Raw genomic sequence first — 18,178 nt, forward strand, 5'->3', positions numbered from 1 at the left:
GACCAGCCAAAATTTTGGAGATTCCAAGTCTCGCAGTTAATCGTGAGATTTTATGTTCGTTCTCATGCAATACTTCTGACGTTTCTCAAAGCGGTAGTATGACGATTATCTTTCTAAAGTTGAAAAGAATGGCATTGTGGGTAACATCACTGTTGCCCTGTGAGGTCACAAGTACCCAAAGCCTTTATCTAAATAAAAACAACAACACGATGTGAAAATTCTTCCTTATTGGTAAAAAATGAGCGATGCCCAGTGTGCACTTAAATAATCAAAAATACAAGCTTTCATCCAGCAGAATGGTTCCCATCAGTCTAATATAATTATACTGTATATACTGTATATACATTATGTTATTGTTAATATATCATATATGGTGTAGTAGATTAAAGTATTTCAAGTAAATACTTCGAAATTGCACGTGAGTACAGAATCTGAGTAATGTTCTCGGTTACTGAATTTACTCAAATGCACTTTTATGTGACAGCTTTGGTTACTTGTTACTTTCCAGATTAAGATTTTACACACAAATCTCCTTCAAAAACACAACTTGTTAGATTAAACCACACAGCAATATGTACATATAGAGAGGAGTTTGTTTAGCCTCAGCCAGTTACATGTAATGAACTGTGCTCTACTGTTATGCATTACAACAGACAAAACTATAATGTCTTATAGTTATAATTAATTCACTCTGAATTGTTACCTCAATTCATCAGTAACAGCATATGTATTCTCACGATGCAATTCCACAGAAAGTTGCTGGTATATAAATATATACCAGTCTGAAAGAGACCATTATGTATAAGTATTTTTACTTTTAATTTAAGTTAAATTTTGAATGCAGGATTTTACTTTTAATGGTTTATTATTATGGTGTTGTCTCACTACTTTTATTCCAGGGTCTGAATACTTCTTCTCCAATGGCTGTGGTTGTGCAGCTATACACCTAATATGCAACACCGTTACTTTACATTAAATGTCACCTATAACTGCTGTTAAGGACACAAGCAGGGGAAAAGTAATATGGCGGCTGGAATCAACAGTGAGCCTCTCAGTTAGGAGAGCCGATAACAGCATGCCACTGACAGCCACCAGAGTGATGTGTGCAGACGTAATTAGGTTACCAGCAACATGTGGTAGCTGGTGCTAGACTAACTGTGCCTTTTGGGATCATGCCAGCTTCTCCCAGCACATTGCTTTGGGGAAAGCTGTCATTGAGATGTGAGATGTAAAAAGGGGTGATTTTATATCATTTTATATCATCTGGCAAAAATGTGAATTACGTATTTCTGTTTCCAAATGTGATATCTAAATGGTTTGGTCCTTGTTTTTGGGAAACAAAGCACTAATGGTTGTGGAGTACTTCTGATCTGATCTGTTAATCTGATTGTTATTGATAACAGGTCTTTTGGGTTGATATGACAGGAAGTCTTGGTGTAAAAATTTTTTTTTTTTTAAATATGACAGCAGATGAGTCAAATAACATTTAACCATCACTTAATAAGGAAAATATTTAACATGTATGTTATTAGTAAACATAATACTGTACAATCAGGCATTTGAAGCATTTTAATTACCATTTTTAATAAAAGATTGCAAAAGACTCTATGAAGAGTTACAATCATTTTCTTCATTGTCTTGGTGCATGTACAGTTTTCGAATAGGTTTTACACTCCTTAAACAGAGGACAACACTGTAGTGAAATAATGCAAAATGAATACATATGAACTGTACATCTATGCCCATATAAGTCGCATACACTCACACATTCTGATAACACTCTTCACAAGCACGCCTGGACATCAGTGGTTACTCTACAGCTCACTCATTGTGTACCGTCCTGCTATCACTATCTCATAAGATATTATGAACATACACTGAAGAGTATCACAGCCAGTTTACAGTGAAATAATATGTACATGTTTACATTTAAAAAAAAATCTTGGCTTAAGACAAAAAGGTGAGAATCGTCATGATGCAGAGATGTGAGACATTAGATCTTCAGGAAGCGTTCCCCTCAGTTCTTTTTGTGGAGAAACTTCATTTTATTCCCTAAAACAGTTAAAAGAAATCCATTAAATCATGTAAAATGCATAGGATAAATTTAATCCAGGTTATTAAAGAGTATATGGGGATTAAGTAAGTATTAAGTCTGATTTAATTCTGATTCTGAATCTGAATATCTGCTTAAGTGTGTGGCTTTCTGATAAAATTTGAAATATCCCCTACAGAAATGTTTACAGACGAAAAATACCCAGCTTTGAACAATAATTTGTGTTGAACATGTTTTTTCTGCAAAAAAGTTTGGTAACCTATGTTAAATTCTTAATATCACATCTGCTCCTTAACCATCTATATATGCAAATTATGTTGGAGGATTCAAGTTTCCACACAATCCTGTCCATATGTAGCAATGACCTGAGATTTCAGGTGAGCACAAAAAGGCTTTCCCTCTCCAGCAGATGAATTTGAAAACAGCCTTCAAGTGTCAAAGTTGAAGTGAAGTAAAAATATGAAAAACACATGTTTGACCATTATTAATATGGACAGACTTATTAGGACCTTGATTACTTCTATCATTTATGAGTTAAAATCTGGACTGAGGAGATGATCAGCAGCAATTGAAACTTTGTAGAAGTTGTTGTGCAGCTCCCTCTGGCAAGACAACTGTAACTTGTAAGTGTGACATGATCTAATCTTGTTGTGTTAGAATGTTCAACAAAGCTACAGAAGAAATATTTGAATTTTTTCTTAAAGGGATGCATGCAACACAATCTAAAAACTTGTTAAAACTTTGAAACTCCTGGAATCTGAAGACAGCATTGTATGTCTGCTGGAGAACTCACCAAGGCCTTTAAGGAACTTGTTGACTCCACTCTGCTCTGTGTCTGGTAGCTCCTCAAGATACTGATCCACCCTCTGCTCAAACAGACCTGGAGGAACAGTGAAGTGGTGAGAAAATCTGCTAATGGAAACTTTCAGCCACAAGAGGTCAGTATCAGTACAGTATCTTCTGCTGAACAAAGAGTAGTAAAAGTACAGAGGTAGAAATCAATGTAGAGTAGTGCACAAACGTTTCATCAAAACTTTTAAGGAAAAAAAAGGACATTCATAGAAACAACTGACACTCTAGAAATGACAGTCTACCTTTAGCCCGGGTCTTCCTCAACTCTCGATCCTGAATGAACCCTGCAAACATCTGAGACTCCATGAAGACACCAAGGAAACGACGGATGCTTTTAGACGCCACTGACTTGCGGAAGGCCTCTCTTTGGAAAATGCGTTCTCCGCGCTCATTCTGAGTGATAAACAGGGAGTAATGGCCGATGGTCTCCAGAAAGAAGCGGATGAAGGCCTCTGACACCAGGCTGTTCAAGGAGTTATACTCTGTAGACACAAAGGAGAAGGGATTAATCACAGTTCAGTTATTCACATTACTTACATCAGTATCTCAAATAAAGTGATAAAACTGACACGTCACACTGTGTGGCATGTTCCATAGAAATAGCCAGATTGTCAGGGTCATATTGAATACATGGTTTGGCTAAACCCTCACTGAGACATAAATTTACCCACAGCTATTGTTAACTGTGTGGAGATTCAAGACCCTATCCCATAACTCTCAGTCATATCAACTTGAATAAAATTAACCACATAATATGACATAATAATAATGTGGTTGCCACTTTATTACTTCTATTGCTCTTACATTGATGCTGTCAAAGTATGGCAAAAGTATAGAACTAGACTAGAGCTGTTGGAAAATCTGAGCAAGCTTACAGAGGCACAGAGCTTCATGGCTAGAGACAAGAGTTGTACCGTGAATGTTACAACACTGAAGTTTCTGATTAAAAACTCTGAGTAAGAGTCAGAGTCTGAGCTGAAGCTGAAGGGACTCTGTGAAAAAGAAATCTGCCCTGAACAAAACATCAACACACTCAGTGAAAGGTAAAAAACCTCAAGACCGGCACAACCAGAACTGTAACTGTCAGGCCAAGGACATTTCTCACTCCCTTGATGAATTACAGTCTTTGACCCGGCATATTACTTGTTTTGTACAGTAAACATTAGGCATCATGAGCAGCTCGTAGGTCTGGCACACTATCTAAAGACAAAAAGATACTTCAAGAAGTGTAATTGTTGTGTACAGCAGTAAAGTAAAGCTCAATCTTTCCTCTCATTTAACAGACTAGGTTGCAGTGTGTCTTGCTTTGGTTGGCACATTAGTGAGAACAAGTTGTGACTGACATGCGGCAGATGTAACGCAACCACAGGCAGTGTTAACTGTTGGTGGAAAGCACAGACACAAGGTCTGTCACTTATTAATGCAATGAAATGAAACAAGTAAGGTTTTATTTATAATTATCTGTTGAGTGTCCATATTCTTGAGCTGTGAAGCACTTTGTAACTTTACAACACACTAAACCTATTATTGATTCCCTTGGGGTAAACCTCCATAAACACCCAGTTTCCAAACCAGGAGTTGAACCCAGACCACCTGGGTGAAAACCAGGAATCCTAACCACTAGACCTTACGGGAGGTATATACATATATGCAGATACTATCCTATAGATGCAACTTTGCAAAACAGAAAAGAAAAAAAAAACACTTTGACATAGTGTGTCTGACTGTTATATTCTTTTTGTCTTCATATAATAATATAACTGGTGGTTGTTTCAGTGTTGTTTTACCTTGACATTACTTGAATAATAAACAGCCTGTGGAACACATGAAAAATTAAGCATAATTTGCCACCAGTCAGCTCAACTCCTACCTTTCATCATCAGAAACCCTGTTATCACCTCTGAGGCGAGCCTTTGTGACTCACTCACATGGGAAGTCTGTACAGAAGACGTGATTTCCCAGTGAGTTTCACAGAGACACGGACTGAACATGTTCTGCTACAGACGTTGCTCTCATCAGAAAGAAAAACATATGTCTTGGTCGGGAGAGATGACTTGTCACTTATTCACCTTCGTCTGACTCGCTGTCAGAGTCCTGATTGATGATGTCATTCCTCTGCTCCAGCGCTTGCTCAAGAGCCGCTTGAAGTTTCCGCGGCAACAGAGAGGCCTCGTCATCCATCTATAAACAATCAAAAACATTGCAGTCACCAGTGATAAACAACAGTGTTTGGAGAGTAACTTTCGAAGGCTCAGATTTAGTGAACGAACCACACGTTTTACAACCATGTTTAAAACGAGACCATGTAACTTCTGAAATAAGTAAAAACTGTCTTCCTCTTACAAATGAAAAGTTGAATTCATAAACAATAACACTCAACCTAATGTTTGCTAGCGTTAGTTACAAAGCTTTAGTGAGACATTGTAAGACAGTTTATGGACTTACTGTTATGCTACATATTAGCATGTCACAGGTTAACATTTCAAAGGTTTTATCACAAAAAATGAAATAATAAAATATAATTCTGCTTGTGGCTCCATTACAGTTTCCCCAATGATTATTTCTTTTTTTTTATATTTATTTTGAATGGCTTTTTCCTGCATTTTTTACCTGATTAGGTAAAAGGATGAAATGCCCATTGATGTTTTTAAAGCAAGTGACTCAAGAAAGTCTTGTCACGCTTTAAGGTGAGTTTTTACTTTGTTTCATAAACTCGTGGACTAACCTGTCGGATGAATCGGTCAGTTCCAAGGTCAACCATTAAAGCCTGAGAAAAAGAAAGAGGCATATCATTCTTCAGAACTAATAAAAAAAAAAAAGTGGAGTAGTAGAGCTGTTTATTTCATCTGCAGGGGAACTACATCTGCTCTACTCAAAACACAATCTGTATGAAAGGAAGAATCATCACTTTCAAATAAAGTTACAGCACAAAATGTTCAGGTATAAAACACATTTCTTAAAGAAGATTCACAAGAAACATTTTCACGAGTCAGTCAGCAACAGGAAGAGTAACGTAAGCTGACAGGAGATGCTGCTGACAGCCCATTAACAGTTCAGTGTTAACTGTGACTGACAGTCTTTTCATACAAATCACCTCTCAGTGTGAGAGGTACAGTATGTGAACATGTTGTCATTGCTGAGACAAAACAAAGCCGTAATAACTTCAATGAGCAAACCAGCTACATAGTTAAGGACCATGCTTCACTGGGCTTATAATGACAAAATATTTATTGGAAGCCAAAACTAGAGTGTTCAAGTGTTATCAAATCATAAACAATGTCCATCAAAAGCTCCCTAAACCCACCGTGACTTGTAATGTCTTGTATTGTCTGATCCAACAGTCTAAACCCCAAACATGTTAAATATTTACATTTGAGAAGCAGGGATAAGTGAAGTTTTATTTTTATTTTTTTGTCGAAAACATTACTCAAACTCAACTAATTTGAATAATCCACTAATTGTTGAAGCAAACTATGTAAATAAATGATTGTTTGCTGACCATAACGGCTTCATAAGGTGATAATATGTCAGTGTTGTGTTCACAGCTTGTTCCACTGTCCCCAACTGGCCAAAAAAAAAAAAAAAAGCCAAACAATTAATGCAGCTTTAAGTTGCTCTGGTCCTGTCTAGAAATGTGGCCGTAGTTTTGAATCCTCTCTTTCTGGTTCTCTATTATATTAAGACCAGAGGCAAACGAGGTCAAACAGACACAGTCGCTCAATTCATAATGGAATTAAGATGAATATGTATTGTTGTAATATATCGGCCAAGACACTAATATTCACTATTCCAAGAAACAGGCTTCAATCAGAGAAAGACAAGAATAAAGAGACAGAGACAGAACAATCAGGGATATCTAGATGAAGAATGTAGGAGACATCAGTCTGAAATGTATAATTCAGAGTCTGGAGCCAGAGACAGACAGTCAGAGAAAATCCAGAGATGATGTACTCACCTCTTCTACAGGCAACTCTTTGAGTTTAGGCATTGAGCTGGACAGCAGCCCCACCAGGAAGGGAGTGGGACAGCAGACGATATCCAACATGGACGCTGGTAACACGGGGATGAAGGTGTGTTGCCAGGAGAAGGGGTAGAGCAGCGCAACCACTGCGAGCATGCAGCTGGACAGGGTACTGATGATGAGCGGCAAAAAAAGAAAAGAAAAGAAAAACAACACACCATCAATCACCTTCACACCAACAGAACAACGCCCTGCAGAGGCCACACCAGATTAAACCAAACACGGTCAAAACAGGGCAGATGTTTCAGTAGATAATGAAAAACTTTATTATCCAAGGCTGAAAGGGGGATGGTGGGTTGTGTGGTACATTTTCCTACAAGTACTACCTACTGAACTTCTGTAAAAGCAGAAAAATATAAAATTTGCTTTTTCAAAATGTTTAACTGGGCTACGTATTGAACCGTAAGAGTACAAACTGTATTTCCATCTCTAAGCTCTTTCCCCAAGTTATTTGACTATTTGATCCTCTTTTCCCTGAAAGTTACTTTTATATGAGGCGTAACAGCTCAGCTATGTACCACTGGCTTTGACACTTTGTTCTTCCTGCGGCTCATGTGAGGGACAGCAGGATCCAGCAGACACGTCTTAGACTCTGACAAACACAACTACTTCTTGGGCAAATGAATTCTTTTATCTGTTCCCCCACTTCAGAGTTTAACTCCAGCTACTAAAAACCACAATGATGAAGGGTGAGTCCAATAAAATGCATTATTGTGACATTACTCTACCCTGTCTACAGGGGTGGCGTGACTCTGACATGTTGCTATAGTTAAGCTAGAGGCTTGTTGACGCAATACCAAAAAGAACCAATTCGGTTTAACTTCGACAGCTGTGGTATAACATCGAGATCACAAATAGCAGCCTGTCTTTCTCACGATCCGTCGCTTGTTGACAGTGGCTGACCCTCCTCCCCTCTGTCCTCTACATACTGTCCGGTCCATGTACACAAAGAGAGTGAAAATAAACTGTGGGTCCAATCAAACACACGCGCACACACACACACACACACACACACACACACACACACACACACACACACACACACAAACACATACAAACGAGCACTAAATCAGTATGGATCAAGAACAAGACCAGGGATCAAACATGGTATGCAAACGCACCCCACTTGAGATACACACACTTTTAATGAGGAATGTTTTTCGCGGTCGTTGTCATCAACAGCAGACAGAACATCCAAGTAAACAGAAGTAACTCCCTTTTATGTGACCTCTTTCACACTGTGTTTCAGCCCACAGAAACTTTACCGGCTAAATTCTGGAGCAATGTACAGAGAACTGAGATCAGTACCATAATCATAAGTGCTGAGGCAAATGACAAAGTCCCACAAACTTTTCCACAATATTCTTTCAGGTTACATGTTTGCCACAGGCCTTTTCATCTTCACTTCCCCATGAGTCAAATTGCCCAAGATTAAAATGTGTTTTCTTGACAGGGTAAAACAGAATTACACCAGTGAAAACCCGAAGGCTACGATAACCACAGCATTCAGTCTTTTTAGGTCTTTTCCAGTTCACTCATAACATGAAGCACTTGCAGCTTTGCTTTGGCCGGTCTGATTTCCATTTGCCTGAGGAGGGCTTGATAATTCCTACCAGATCCCGTCTCCCGGGTCTGACGAGTTCCAACAGGGAGTGATGGGGCACAGATCTCAGAAAACCTTCGCCACAGGCTACACGTGGCCCTACACACCACTGATACCAAAAGGATCAATTACATTCATTCCCCAACCGCACACTCTTGGGAGAAGATGAACTTGCAATGAAAACACTCTGCACTACCAGAGGTTGCCACTCAACTCTGGAAAGAGAAAGGGACATTCCCTTTTAGATTCAGACCAAAACTTCAGACCCCCACACCGTACACGTGTCATAAAAAAAAAGGTGAGATGAATGGGAGATTTTGATTGCACAGCATCAGCAGAGGGAAACAGCTTTCTCTTCTGAATTTGGTGAAGTTTCATTGTTTTGGGTTTGTATATGAAGATAAGTATAGAGGTTGCAAAGTGGTTGTATGAAATTGGATTATGTTGTACGGTGGTTTTTAGCCACACAGTGGCTCTAGGGATGGCCATGTTGATGTGTCAGTTGGTCGGTCCATCACTTTGGGTCCAAACGGAAATATATTAGCAACTGCTGGATGGCTTGCCATAATTTGTTTGTTTAATAATTTGGTTTATGACAAAATACCTGCAAAACTAATGACTTTCCCAACAGCCTCAGCTTTACTTTGAGCTTATTAGCAAATGAAGAGAAAGCTGATCCCCTGTTTGGTTTGTGTGGCATTTTAACTAACACAGATGGTTTTGACTGATCCTTACTGAAACCCAAAGCTGTGTGTGGATTGGTTGGAAAATAAAAATGACACCACACAAGCATAAACTAAGATTCGTTTGATTGATTTCAATTTGATTACACATACAAAAGTCACATAAATTTATGGTTCCACTCTCAGGAAAAGAGACAGGAACCAGTTCTGCAAAGGTGAGGTCTGAGCAGGGCTGTTATGTGTTGAGGTTTGGGAGCTAATCCTGACATATTAGCTCTCGTAGGTCTGGTATAGAGTGTGTGTGAGGCAGAACTGGCAGATACTCCAGGAAACATGGGATCGAGAGGCTTAGTCTGTGAAGCCCAGAGGGGGAGGGAAAATCTCAGTGTTTGAGAAAGAAAGAGGGCGGGAGACAGAAGCCTGTACCACCACATGCTTCACAGCTCTACTAAAGTACTGCACTGTGTCTACCAGTCCTGGCGTGGCTAAGACTGATTCCACAGACGGAGGACAAAGAGGACGAGACTGAACCACAGCTGTCAGACACCAGCTGTGCTGCAAAGCTCTACAAAACCATTCTCCACTGTGAAAGCTCCTCCCAAGCTCAAAATAACACATAGAAATCATATAAAGGGGCAGCAGAATACACAGAGACCTATAGGATTTCTATGACAAACTACACATGGTGTACTTCAATACGCTAGCAGAGTGTTCTCTGTTCCCTCAGTCCCCAAATGGTTTTCCCTCACTTCCTGTCTATAAGCATCTCAAGCCACCGGCTCTCAGTCTCGGCTCTCCGGCTCCACAGAAGGCAACAGCAGAAGCCATTTTACAATGAGAAATGGCTTCCTGATGGGAAACTCTATACATGTTCTTATTAAATCCACAATAGCGTCTGAGTTTGATCAAGGCTGTCTAGAGAGCAGATGAATGTGTGCAGGTGTTTGTGTATATGAGTGTCTACATGTGGGTGTAAACATTCACGAGTGAGACACTGATGTGAAAATCAGCTGGTGAGGCTCTAGTAATGGCCAAGGTTTTTTTCGACTCTTTGAAAAACAGAAACATTTCACATGTTTACAGTGTGTCGATTTCACTCTACCTCAGAGCCAAGTACCACATGGGAAACCGGTTAAGTTGTTAAAAGCGGTTTTGTCTTCGTGCCAGCTCCGCAGAGCGTGTTAGAGAAAGTGTCTAAATGAGATGACTGAGCTACCATACGTGTTGATTAGAAAACTGCCAGCAGCAGTGGCAATAATTCTGTCTGTCACAGGATCACAGTGACCGGCGCTCATAAGATTGCGTCTGCAAAAGGTGTTGGCACTCTAAATGCCTCCAATTCACTTTCAGACACTGGATTATTACAAAAAGTAAACAGGACAACACATACTCAACATACATTGTACTTTTTCATCATGTTGTTTTAATAACTAGTTTTAAATTTGCAGTAAGGAGACACCGGAGAGTGAAACTCAAGCAGCCTGCTCTACCATGGAGTGAGCTTGATTCATTTACCATGGCTATGAAAAAAGCCTTCAGTAGCCATTGTTTAGTTTCCGTCTACAGTCTCCTCCCTTTTCACTCTTCCCCTCTCTCTTCCTCTCAAACATAGACTTCTCATCTTTCATTATATTCTTCTTTTCTTCTCCTTTACTTCTTCAGTCGATATGTGAGACACCAACTTACTGTAACAAGGCAATTAAATATTATTGGAAACTGCTAAATCAAATTAAAAATAGCACAGGGAAGATCGCTAGGATCCAATAATCTTAACCCTTTGTTTCCCAAACAGAGGGAGGCACAGAACCATTGTAGGCAGGCTGCATGAGGGGAAAAAGTGCAACGTATCTAAAGGTGTAAGAATCTGACAGACAGAGTGACATGAACGAGATGGGCAGATTTTTGAGAAGGAAGAAAAGGTGAAGGTAACAGTCATTGAGGAAACACGTCATATTTGAGATATGATGAAGCTTATTTTTCCTTTAAGTGCATTATCAGTATACTGTAGTAGGAGAGATTTGTGTCTTTTGTGTCGAAGAACTGGCAGTTATGGATAGTTCAAATTGCAAGTTAAACAAGTTTTTTTCATTTGCACAGTTTATTGGATTTTTGCACAGGAAGGCATGAGGATTTTTTTGTCTTTCTAATCTTAACAATGGAGTAGCACAGCAGGGAAAGTCATCTAGATCCAATATGCAGTAACACTTTGACTGTAGGAGTATTTCACTGCCATGCCAAAAGATAAATCCAGACATGCACATACAATTTGGCAACCATCCTCAACTCTAGCCTGAGGACTGACCGAGGTTGTTTACATAAGTCTGCAACACTGACAAAACTCATTCAGCATCTGCAGGTCAATTGAGTTAAGCAATTATAGAGTGACATAGTTGATGATGAATTTATCTGATTAGGCATCCAACTTGTTATTACAGGCATCGGATCGTGAATGACCACTTAAAAGAAATTGTCTGTGCAGACTTTCATGTAGAAGCAACAACCTCTCTGGAAAAAACAACAATGGTTTCAGTGTAATATCACAAGAGTTAAGTGAACGCAACATGCCAAAGAAACAAGCAACGGAGGACCCCACAGAGAACTATTGCCTAACATGGCGTTTCCTTGTGGTTCCTGTTTGTATTGGATCTACTGTACATTTTAAGGGAAAGAAGCATGCATCATGTTCTGCTCAAGAGGTATTTTGGGAATGGATTATGTACCACAGCCCCAGAGGGAGCAGCCCTTTTATCATAGAAGTCATTAATGCTGCAGTGAGGCCCTGTCACTGTTTTCAGAAGCAACCAAAACACAGCTCTGCATGCACGCATGGATGCTTGCACATTTAAAATCTACACACACACACACACACACACACACACACACACACACACACACACACACACACACACACACACACACACACACACACACACAGTTTGAACAGATCATACAGTAAGAGGCATCAGTCAAGGAGACTGTATATTTAAGCCACAAAATTATAGAACTCACATTTGTCATTTTCTTTCTTTGTAGTTATTTCAGTTTTCTGTAACATTTTAAATGATGTTTTGCTTCACAGTAAGTTAACATTTGGCAATTCAAATTTGAATGATGGCTCACAATGACAATGTCAATGTTTAGCAAGTATAATGTCTACTGTGTTCATCATCTTGGCTTAGCATGTTTGCATGCTAACAGATGCTAACCAGCGCTAAAGTAGTTACTAAGGAATGTCATTAGTTTTGCTGATATTTGGTCATAGACCAAAGTAATGGACAGAGTGAAATATTGAACTTCTGTACAACATTTAATGACAATCCATCCAATAGTTGTTGAGACATTTCACTCAAAACCCCCAACATCAACCTCATGGTGGGGAAAGTCAGAGGATCGCCAAAGTCAATAGGATTCATCTTCTGGGAACCATGAGAATTCACTTCATTATTCAAAATTTTGTCGTAAAACCCAAAGCATTTCATAATGCAGTGAATGATATACCATGGGACTGAACCTTGTTTTCTAAATGATTATTCCACCCCTTTAGATGTATGTTTATTTCTTCAGGTACTCAGATATTAAGATGCATCATAAATGATTGCTGTGCAAGATATCACAAACTCTCATAATTGTCTGTTACTGGGCAATATATCATGATAATATTGTAATTCGTGATTCCCACCCAATGACTCCGATGTTATCACCTCTGGTAATGAGCAGATTAGGCTGATTTTCTCCAGGGACACAGAGAGTGCCACTCATACGTAGGGAGTGAACATGCCATCATAAGTCAAATGGTGACAGTTGAGCCACAGATCATAGAGGGCAGAGTCGCGGACACAGGAAGTGCATTCTTTCCCCTCACAGTCACTGCCCCCACTGATGTTTGTTTAAACTGGGCTCTGATACATGGAGAGATTACTTCTCTACTCGAATCTCCTCCCACTCCACCCTTGCTTCCAATATTCTAAAAGTACGCCTCTCTTTTCTGTAACAAGAGGACAGACTGGGACACTGAGTCCTTTGAGACTCTTTGCATCTTATCAGACCCACCCGATTCTCCTCTGGTAGTGACTCTCATTACTGTGACCCACTTTTCTCCTGGTATCAAACTGTTGGCTGACTGACTGGCCCGTTGCCTGACTTTCTGATACTAATTAATACATAATAATCAAAGATTTCCGCACACACAAACACTGACAAAACCACGTCATTATGCTACTGTTATGTGCCTGTGAGTGTGAGAACAAATGCGGTAATTGTGCCACGGACAAGCTGAGGGACACATGGAGACAAGCTGGCAGTCTGTGAAATGTTTTTTTGGAAGAGATATTTCTCAATTTCGGATGACCAGGAAGCGTGGAAAACAAGAACCATGTGCCATGACAAATACAACACAGGTCATAAAAGTTTGACGTCACTGGAGCTCAAGTAAAGGACCCAAATATGTAATTTGACTATCTAAATCTTTTATCTTTGTTGTTTGTATTAAAAACTTAAAACAAACCAAAGAGGAGGGGCCTTTTGCAGCTCACATCGGCTGAGAGGTGGTCTACTTGTTTGGGTTGCCCGTCTATCATAGTGCTCCATGAGTAATATCAATTAATTTAAACAGGGTTGACATGACAAAACTGCGGGAAATGATCTATCCCATGGTATCATTATCTGTCGTATGGCTATGTTATTATAAAATACATACAAGGGTTCAAACTCCCTTGTGACAGAAATCAACTAGGTGGCTATTGCAAGGAGGCAAATTACATGGCTCTCTTTAATTTAAATGACATTTTGGAGATGATGGTTCAACTGCAGAAGGAAAGACTAATCATGGAGCCTCACCTGAGTTTATCAGCCACAAAGATGACTCTGCGCTCCAGCAGCAGCGAGGCAAAGACTCGTGTCACCTGCCGTACACTGAGACATCTGAACAGACTGTCAAAGTCCACATGCTCCAGTCTGGAGTCGGTGGGCCGCCTCAGCTCGATGACCTGAATGACCACAAAAAATGTGAAATTTAAGTCATCACAGTTTGCGGATCTTATTAACTAAGAAGATTATATTTCACACGACCGTATATGAAAATCATTTGGACCAATTATTTGGGCATAATTGAAGTGAAAGAGAAAGCAGCTGTGTTCTGCTTTGTTAGCAGTTCTGACCTCATTTCCTGCACCAGGCAGGAAGGTCTTCACTTTGATAATCTTCCCTGGTGCAGGGAAGGGCGACTCCATTAGACTCCTCATGAAGGGATAGACCAGGGCAGCTGAGATGCCTCTCCGTCTCTCTACCTCATCCAGGATCTGAATGCGGAAGGGAAGAGCACAGTTTCCTAAATATATTTCAACCAGTTTTAACATCAGCACGGCACAAGTCTCTCTAGAAATCTGCTAATATGAAAGGAGCCTAGGAGTTTTATCTAAGTTGAATGAATAGCCAAGCAAGGCAAAAAAGTGCACAGTCATCAAGGTTATTGACTATGGCGACAATTAATGGAAACATACTGTTATGTGTTTGAGTATTGGCAATTGTCTGGAACTCAGTATTCATTTTCTGTTTTGAAAAATAGCAGATGAATGTCTTTCCATGCCTGTGTGATTGGAAAATTCCACCCAGTGTGCCTGTCTGCCTGTTTTGGTCCAAGCTGCCTCCTGTCTGCAGAGCTGATTGGAGAATTTCTTGTCATATGATATCACCTCTCTCGCTCTCTTCAACGCTCTGTTTGTCTGTCTGTCTGTCTCTCTCTCACACACAACTCCCACTGAAATCAATCACTGCCATCCCCTCCCATTTACCATGAAAGCACCTTTAAGAATCAATATTTATTCTGTTTCTATTTCATGTGTCATCTCAGGTTTGTTGCTGTACTGTTGTCAAGATGAAGACATTTGAGGCGTTCTCTTGCATCTGCTGAAGGTCCTAAAATGTCACATGATGCAAAACCAGACAAATCATTTCGCACTTAATTTGTTAACAAATTCATAAAAAAGCACCTTTAGCTACAGTGTAAAATTACTTCATCTACATGGCACAGTTATTCTGCTTTAACTCAGCTACTGAATTCACATTTCAGATCTTTTTTAGTTTTAAGGTGTTTCATATTTTGCCAAACTTTTGCACAGCCTTTGATCACAGCTTGCTGGCAGACTCAAAAACCTCACAAGGCCCCCGTTATTAAACCATGAATACAGGACATACTGCATGTACTCTGTCTTTGAAATCTCCCATGTTATTTTATTTTAATATTGTCTTACAGCAGCCACTTTGCTTCTACAGTCTGGATTCACTCACTTTGAATTAATAAAGAAATCAGATAAGGCCGAAAAAGTCAAACAGAGTGACGGATCTGCTTCATGTTAGACAGTGAGACAAAAGCAAAGGAAACATTTGCTCTGGGAAATCAGAAAGTTAAAATAAAATAAAAACACACTGAAATAAGATTTACCAATGAACAGGCATTCAGCAGAAGCCTGCTGAAAGTCATTTACTTCAGCTGTGAGATGGGTTAACCACAGCTACAACACCACACTAGCTGGCTGTAGCTGCCTATCTGTGTGTGTGTGTGTGTGTGTGTGTGTGTGTGTGTGTGTGTGTGTGTGTGTGTGTGTGGTTTGAGGACAAGACTGAACTCACCGTGGAGAACAAGTCAAAACAGCCAAGCCTACTGATGACGCAGTACACCTCTGGAAGGCGAGGTCCTTTCCCAGTCGGCTGTAAAGAAAATCCACAGAGACTCATTGGACACTGGTGTTAATAGACTTGATGAAGAGATATTGTCTGTACATTCACAGATGTTCTGAAAACAGACCATAAACGCACTTAAAGGGGTAGTCCAGCAATATAACATTGCACTTCCATAAATTTGGGGGTCTCACAAGAGACAGATTAGAAAAAAATGGTCAAAATTGAAGCTGTAGATGCCAAAATATAAGTAAAGCCCCCAAGTCAGTGGATCCTGCGTTTCCCATGATGCAACTAAACAGTACCTTTTGTCAGAGCCTCCATGTCTGCTAAATGTTCACATCTTTCAAATACCAAACCCAAAGTTTTTTCAGGCTTTAGTAAGCGATCGCACATTTCTTTTCACAGGCTGAATAATACTCTAAATTTAATTTATTTAAAAACAAATCTTCAGAAGGGACTGTCCATGATAACATCATATATAGATAAGTTGTTTAAATACTGTAGATGCAGCACTGAATCTAGTCTGTCATCTGAGGTGAAAGTCTTTGATGTGGATAGCAACTTCCTAAACACAGGTGGTTTATCTGCCCCTGCTGATCGTATCTACCTTCCTCTATACTCTCATAGACTATTATGTGCTTCCAGACACCAAGCACACAGACACTCAAACACACACACACAAATGAACACAAGCTCTCAAGAAACGCCAATCCACTTGTCCATATTAGGTATACAATTTTCTCCTCTTGTTTCTCCTCCGCTTTTCCAAATGGATGATTAAATCAACTATGTGGTGCTTGATTCAAGTCCTCAGGAATGCTCAGTTACTGCCAACTGCTGGACAGACAGCAGGGAGGAAACAAAGTTACTGCAGGAGAGCAGCTCACCTCTTCCTCTTCCTTCATTAAAATCTGCTTCTATCAAGATGAATCTCAGATCAACAGAGCAGGCGAAGCATGAGAGCAGCAGAGTTAAAAAAAAAAAAGTCTGGTCAAAGACATCCAGCTGTAACCCAGCACATACACATACACATACACATACACACACAGTGGTGAAGACACTCCTATACACACTGTAGTACTGTAAACATACTCTGAAATGCCAAATGGCAAACAAAATCACCACCACATTTCACAGAATCCCACATAGTCATGCCCTCTACCCACAGGCTAAATGGGAAACTCAACAAAAAACTTCAAAGCCCTCTCCGGCCTCATTATGAAGACGAAATGCTCCACAATGACAAAGTTTGGATTTTTCATGGTTTGTCTTTGTCATGCCTCTCCTGAGAAACTCTTGTTAAATTGAATGAGTCAATCCTAGCTTTCATTTTCAATACTTTTATTATATTCTTATTCACTTTATGACGACTATCAAATGTTTGCAGTATGAACTCTGTTTGAATAGTATGTGGTTACTTCCCTCTGAGATACATTTGTCTCTCTGAGGTGCATTTATATCAAATTCAAAATATATTTAAAAAGACAGTTTTACATATTGAAAATTAAACAATAAAATCTCTGTTAGCAATGTGGTGTGAATGTTTGTTATTCCAGATGTTTCTGTTACTGCTGCTAGCCATAGGTATTTCCTGTGCAAACTTGAACAACAACAAAAGGATGACAGGTCCCTGGACCATCATGCTGATCAGCTGCTATAATAATGAGTGAGTGGATGTTGTGTGTGCCTTTTTTTAAAAAAAAAGAAAACTATACATAAACCATAAATAACGTTTTAACACAAGGTTCCCCCCCTTTTTTTTTGTCAATATGATCTCTTTCCTGCTGCCACAGTGGATGGTCATGCTCCACAGGGAAACAGTATCACATGGTCACATAAAAAGCTCAGTCACAACAAACAGGGCTCAGCAGGGTGTGAACAGGGAGCAGAGGATGGAGAGTTAACCAGTGGCTTACCAGCAGGCGTCTGCAGTACCCAAACCTCCTGCTGCCGTCCTCTCCCGTCAGCATGAAGGAGAAGGTCTCGCTGCAGCAAAAAACAAATGTGTACACATGAGAATGGACACAAAGGCGCACACACACGTGTAGTCAACTGCACATACGCAAACATATTAGAATAAAAAACATAAGGCACAGAATTTCTGTTGGGTCTGGCAGAATTTATGAAAGATTTTATTCTAAATGCCAGCAACAAGGGTGGAGGTGTTTGAAAGATAATCACAACAATAAGCCGTGTTGATAAATTATTAATGATAACACAGTCTCAAAAAATTCAGTTTTGGACAGTAGTTATTTCTGTTAACTATGACAGTAAATATATGTTCCCTC

General features: G+C 39.7%; 1 protein-coding gene across 2 annotated transcripts in view; it reads right to left on the reverse strand.

Annotated features, from left to right (window-relative positions):
* Positions 1-1,555: 1,555 nt before the first annotated feature.
* Positions 1,556-18,178, reverse strand: part of st5 (suppression of tumorigenicity 5) — a 45,553-nt gene continuing 28,930 nt past the window's right edge. For both annotated transcript variants that reach the window (XM_022765354.1, XM_022765353.1), the window contains exons 11-20: positions 17,807-17,876; positions 15,840-15,917; positions 14,369-14,509; positions 14,049-14,197; positions 6,861-7,038; positions 5,631-5,672; positions 4,975-5,086; positions 3,148-3,387; positions 2,847-2,933; positions 1,556-2,052 (exon numbers count right to left, since the gene is read on the reverse strand). In XM_022765354.1, coding sequence (XP_022621075.1) covers positions 2,018-2,052; positions 2,847-2,933; positions 3,148-3,387; positions 4,975-5,086; positions 5,631-5,672; positions 6,861-7,038; positions 14,049-14,197; positions 14,369-14,509; positions 15,840-15,917; positions 17,807-17,876 — 1,132 coding nt within the window. In that variant the 3' untranslated portion in view covers positions 1,556-2,017. The remainder of the gene's footprint in view (positions 2,053-2,846; positions 2,934-3,147; positions 3,388-4,974; positions 5,087-5,630; positions 5,673-6,860; positions 7,039-14,048; positions 14,198-14,368; positions 14,510-15,839; positions 15,918-17,806; positions 17,877-18,178) is intronic.

This window comes from Seriola dumerili, unplaced genomic scaffold, assembly GCF_002260705.1.
Source record: "Seriola dumerili isolate Sdu_G_001 unplaced genomic scaffold, Sdu_1.0 BDQW01000674.1, whole genome shotgun sequence".
In the NCBI taxonomy this organism is placed as follows: domain Eukaryota; kingdom Metazoa; phylum Chordata; class Actinopteri; order Carangiformes; family Carangidae; genus Seriola; species Seriola dumerili.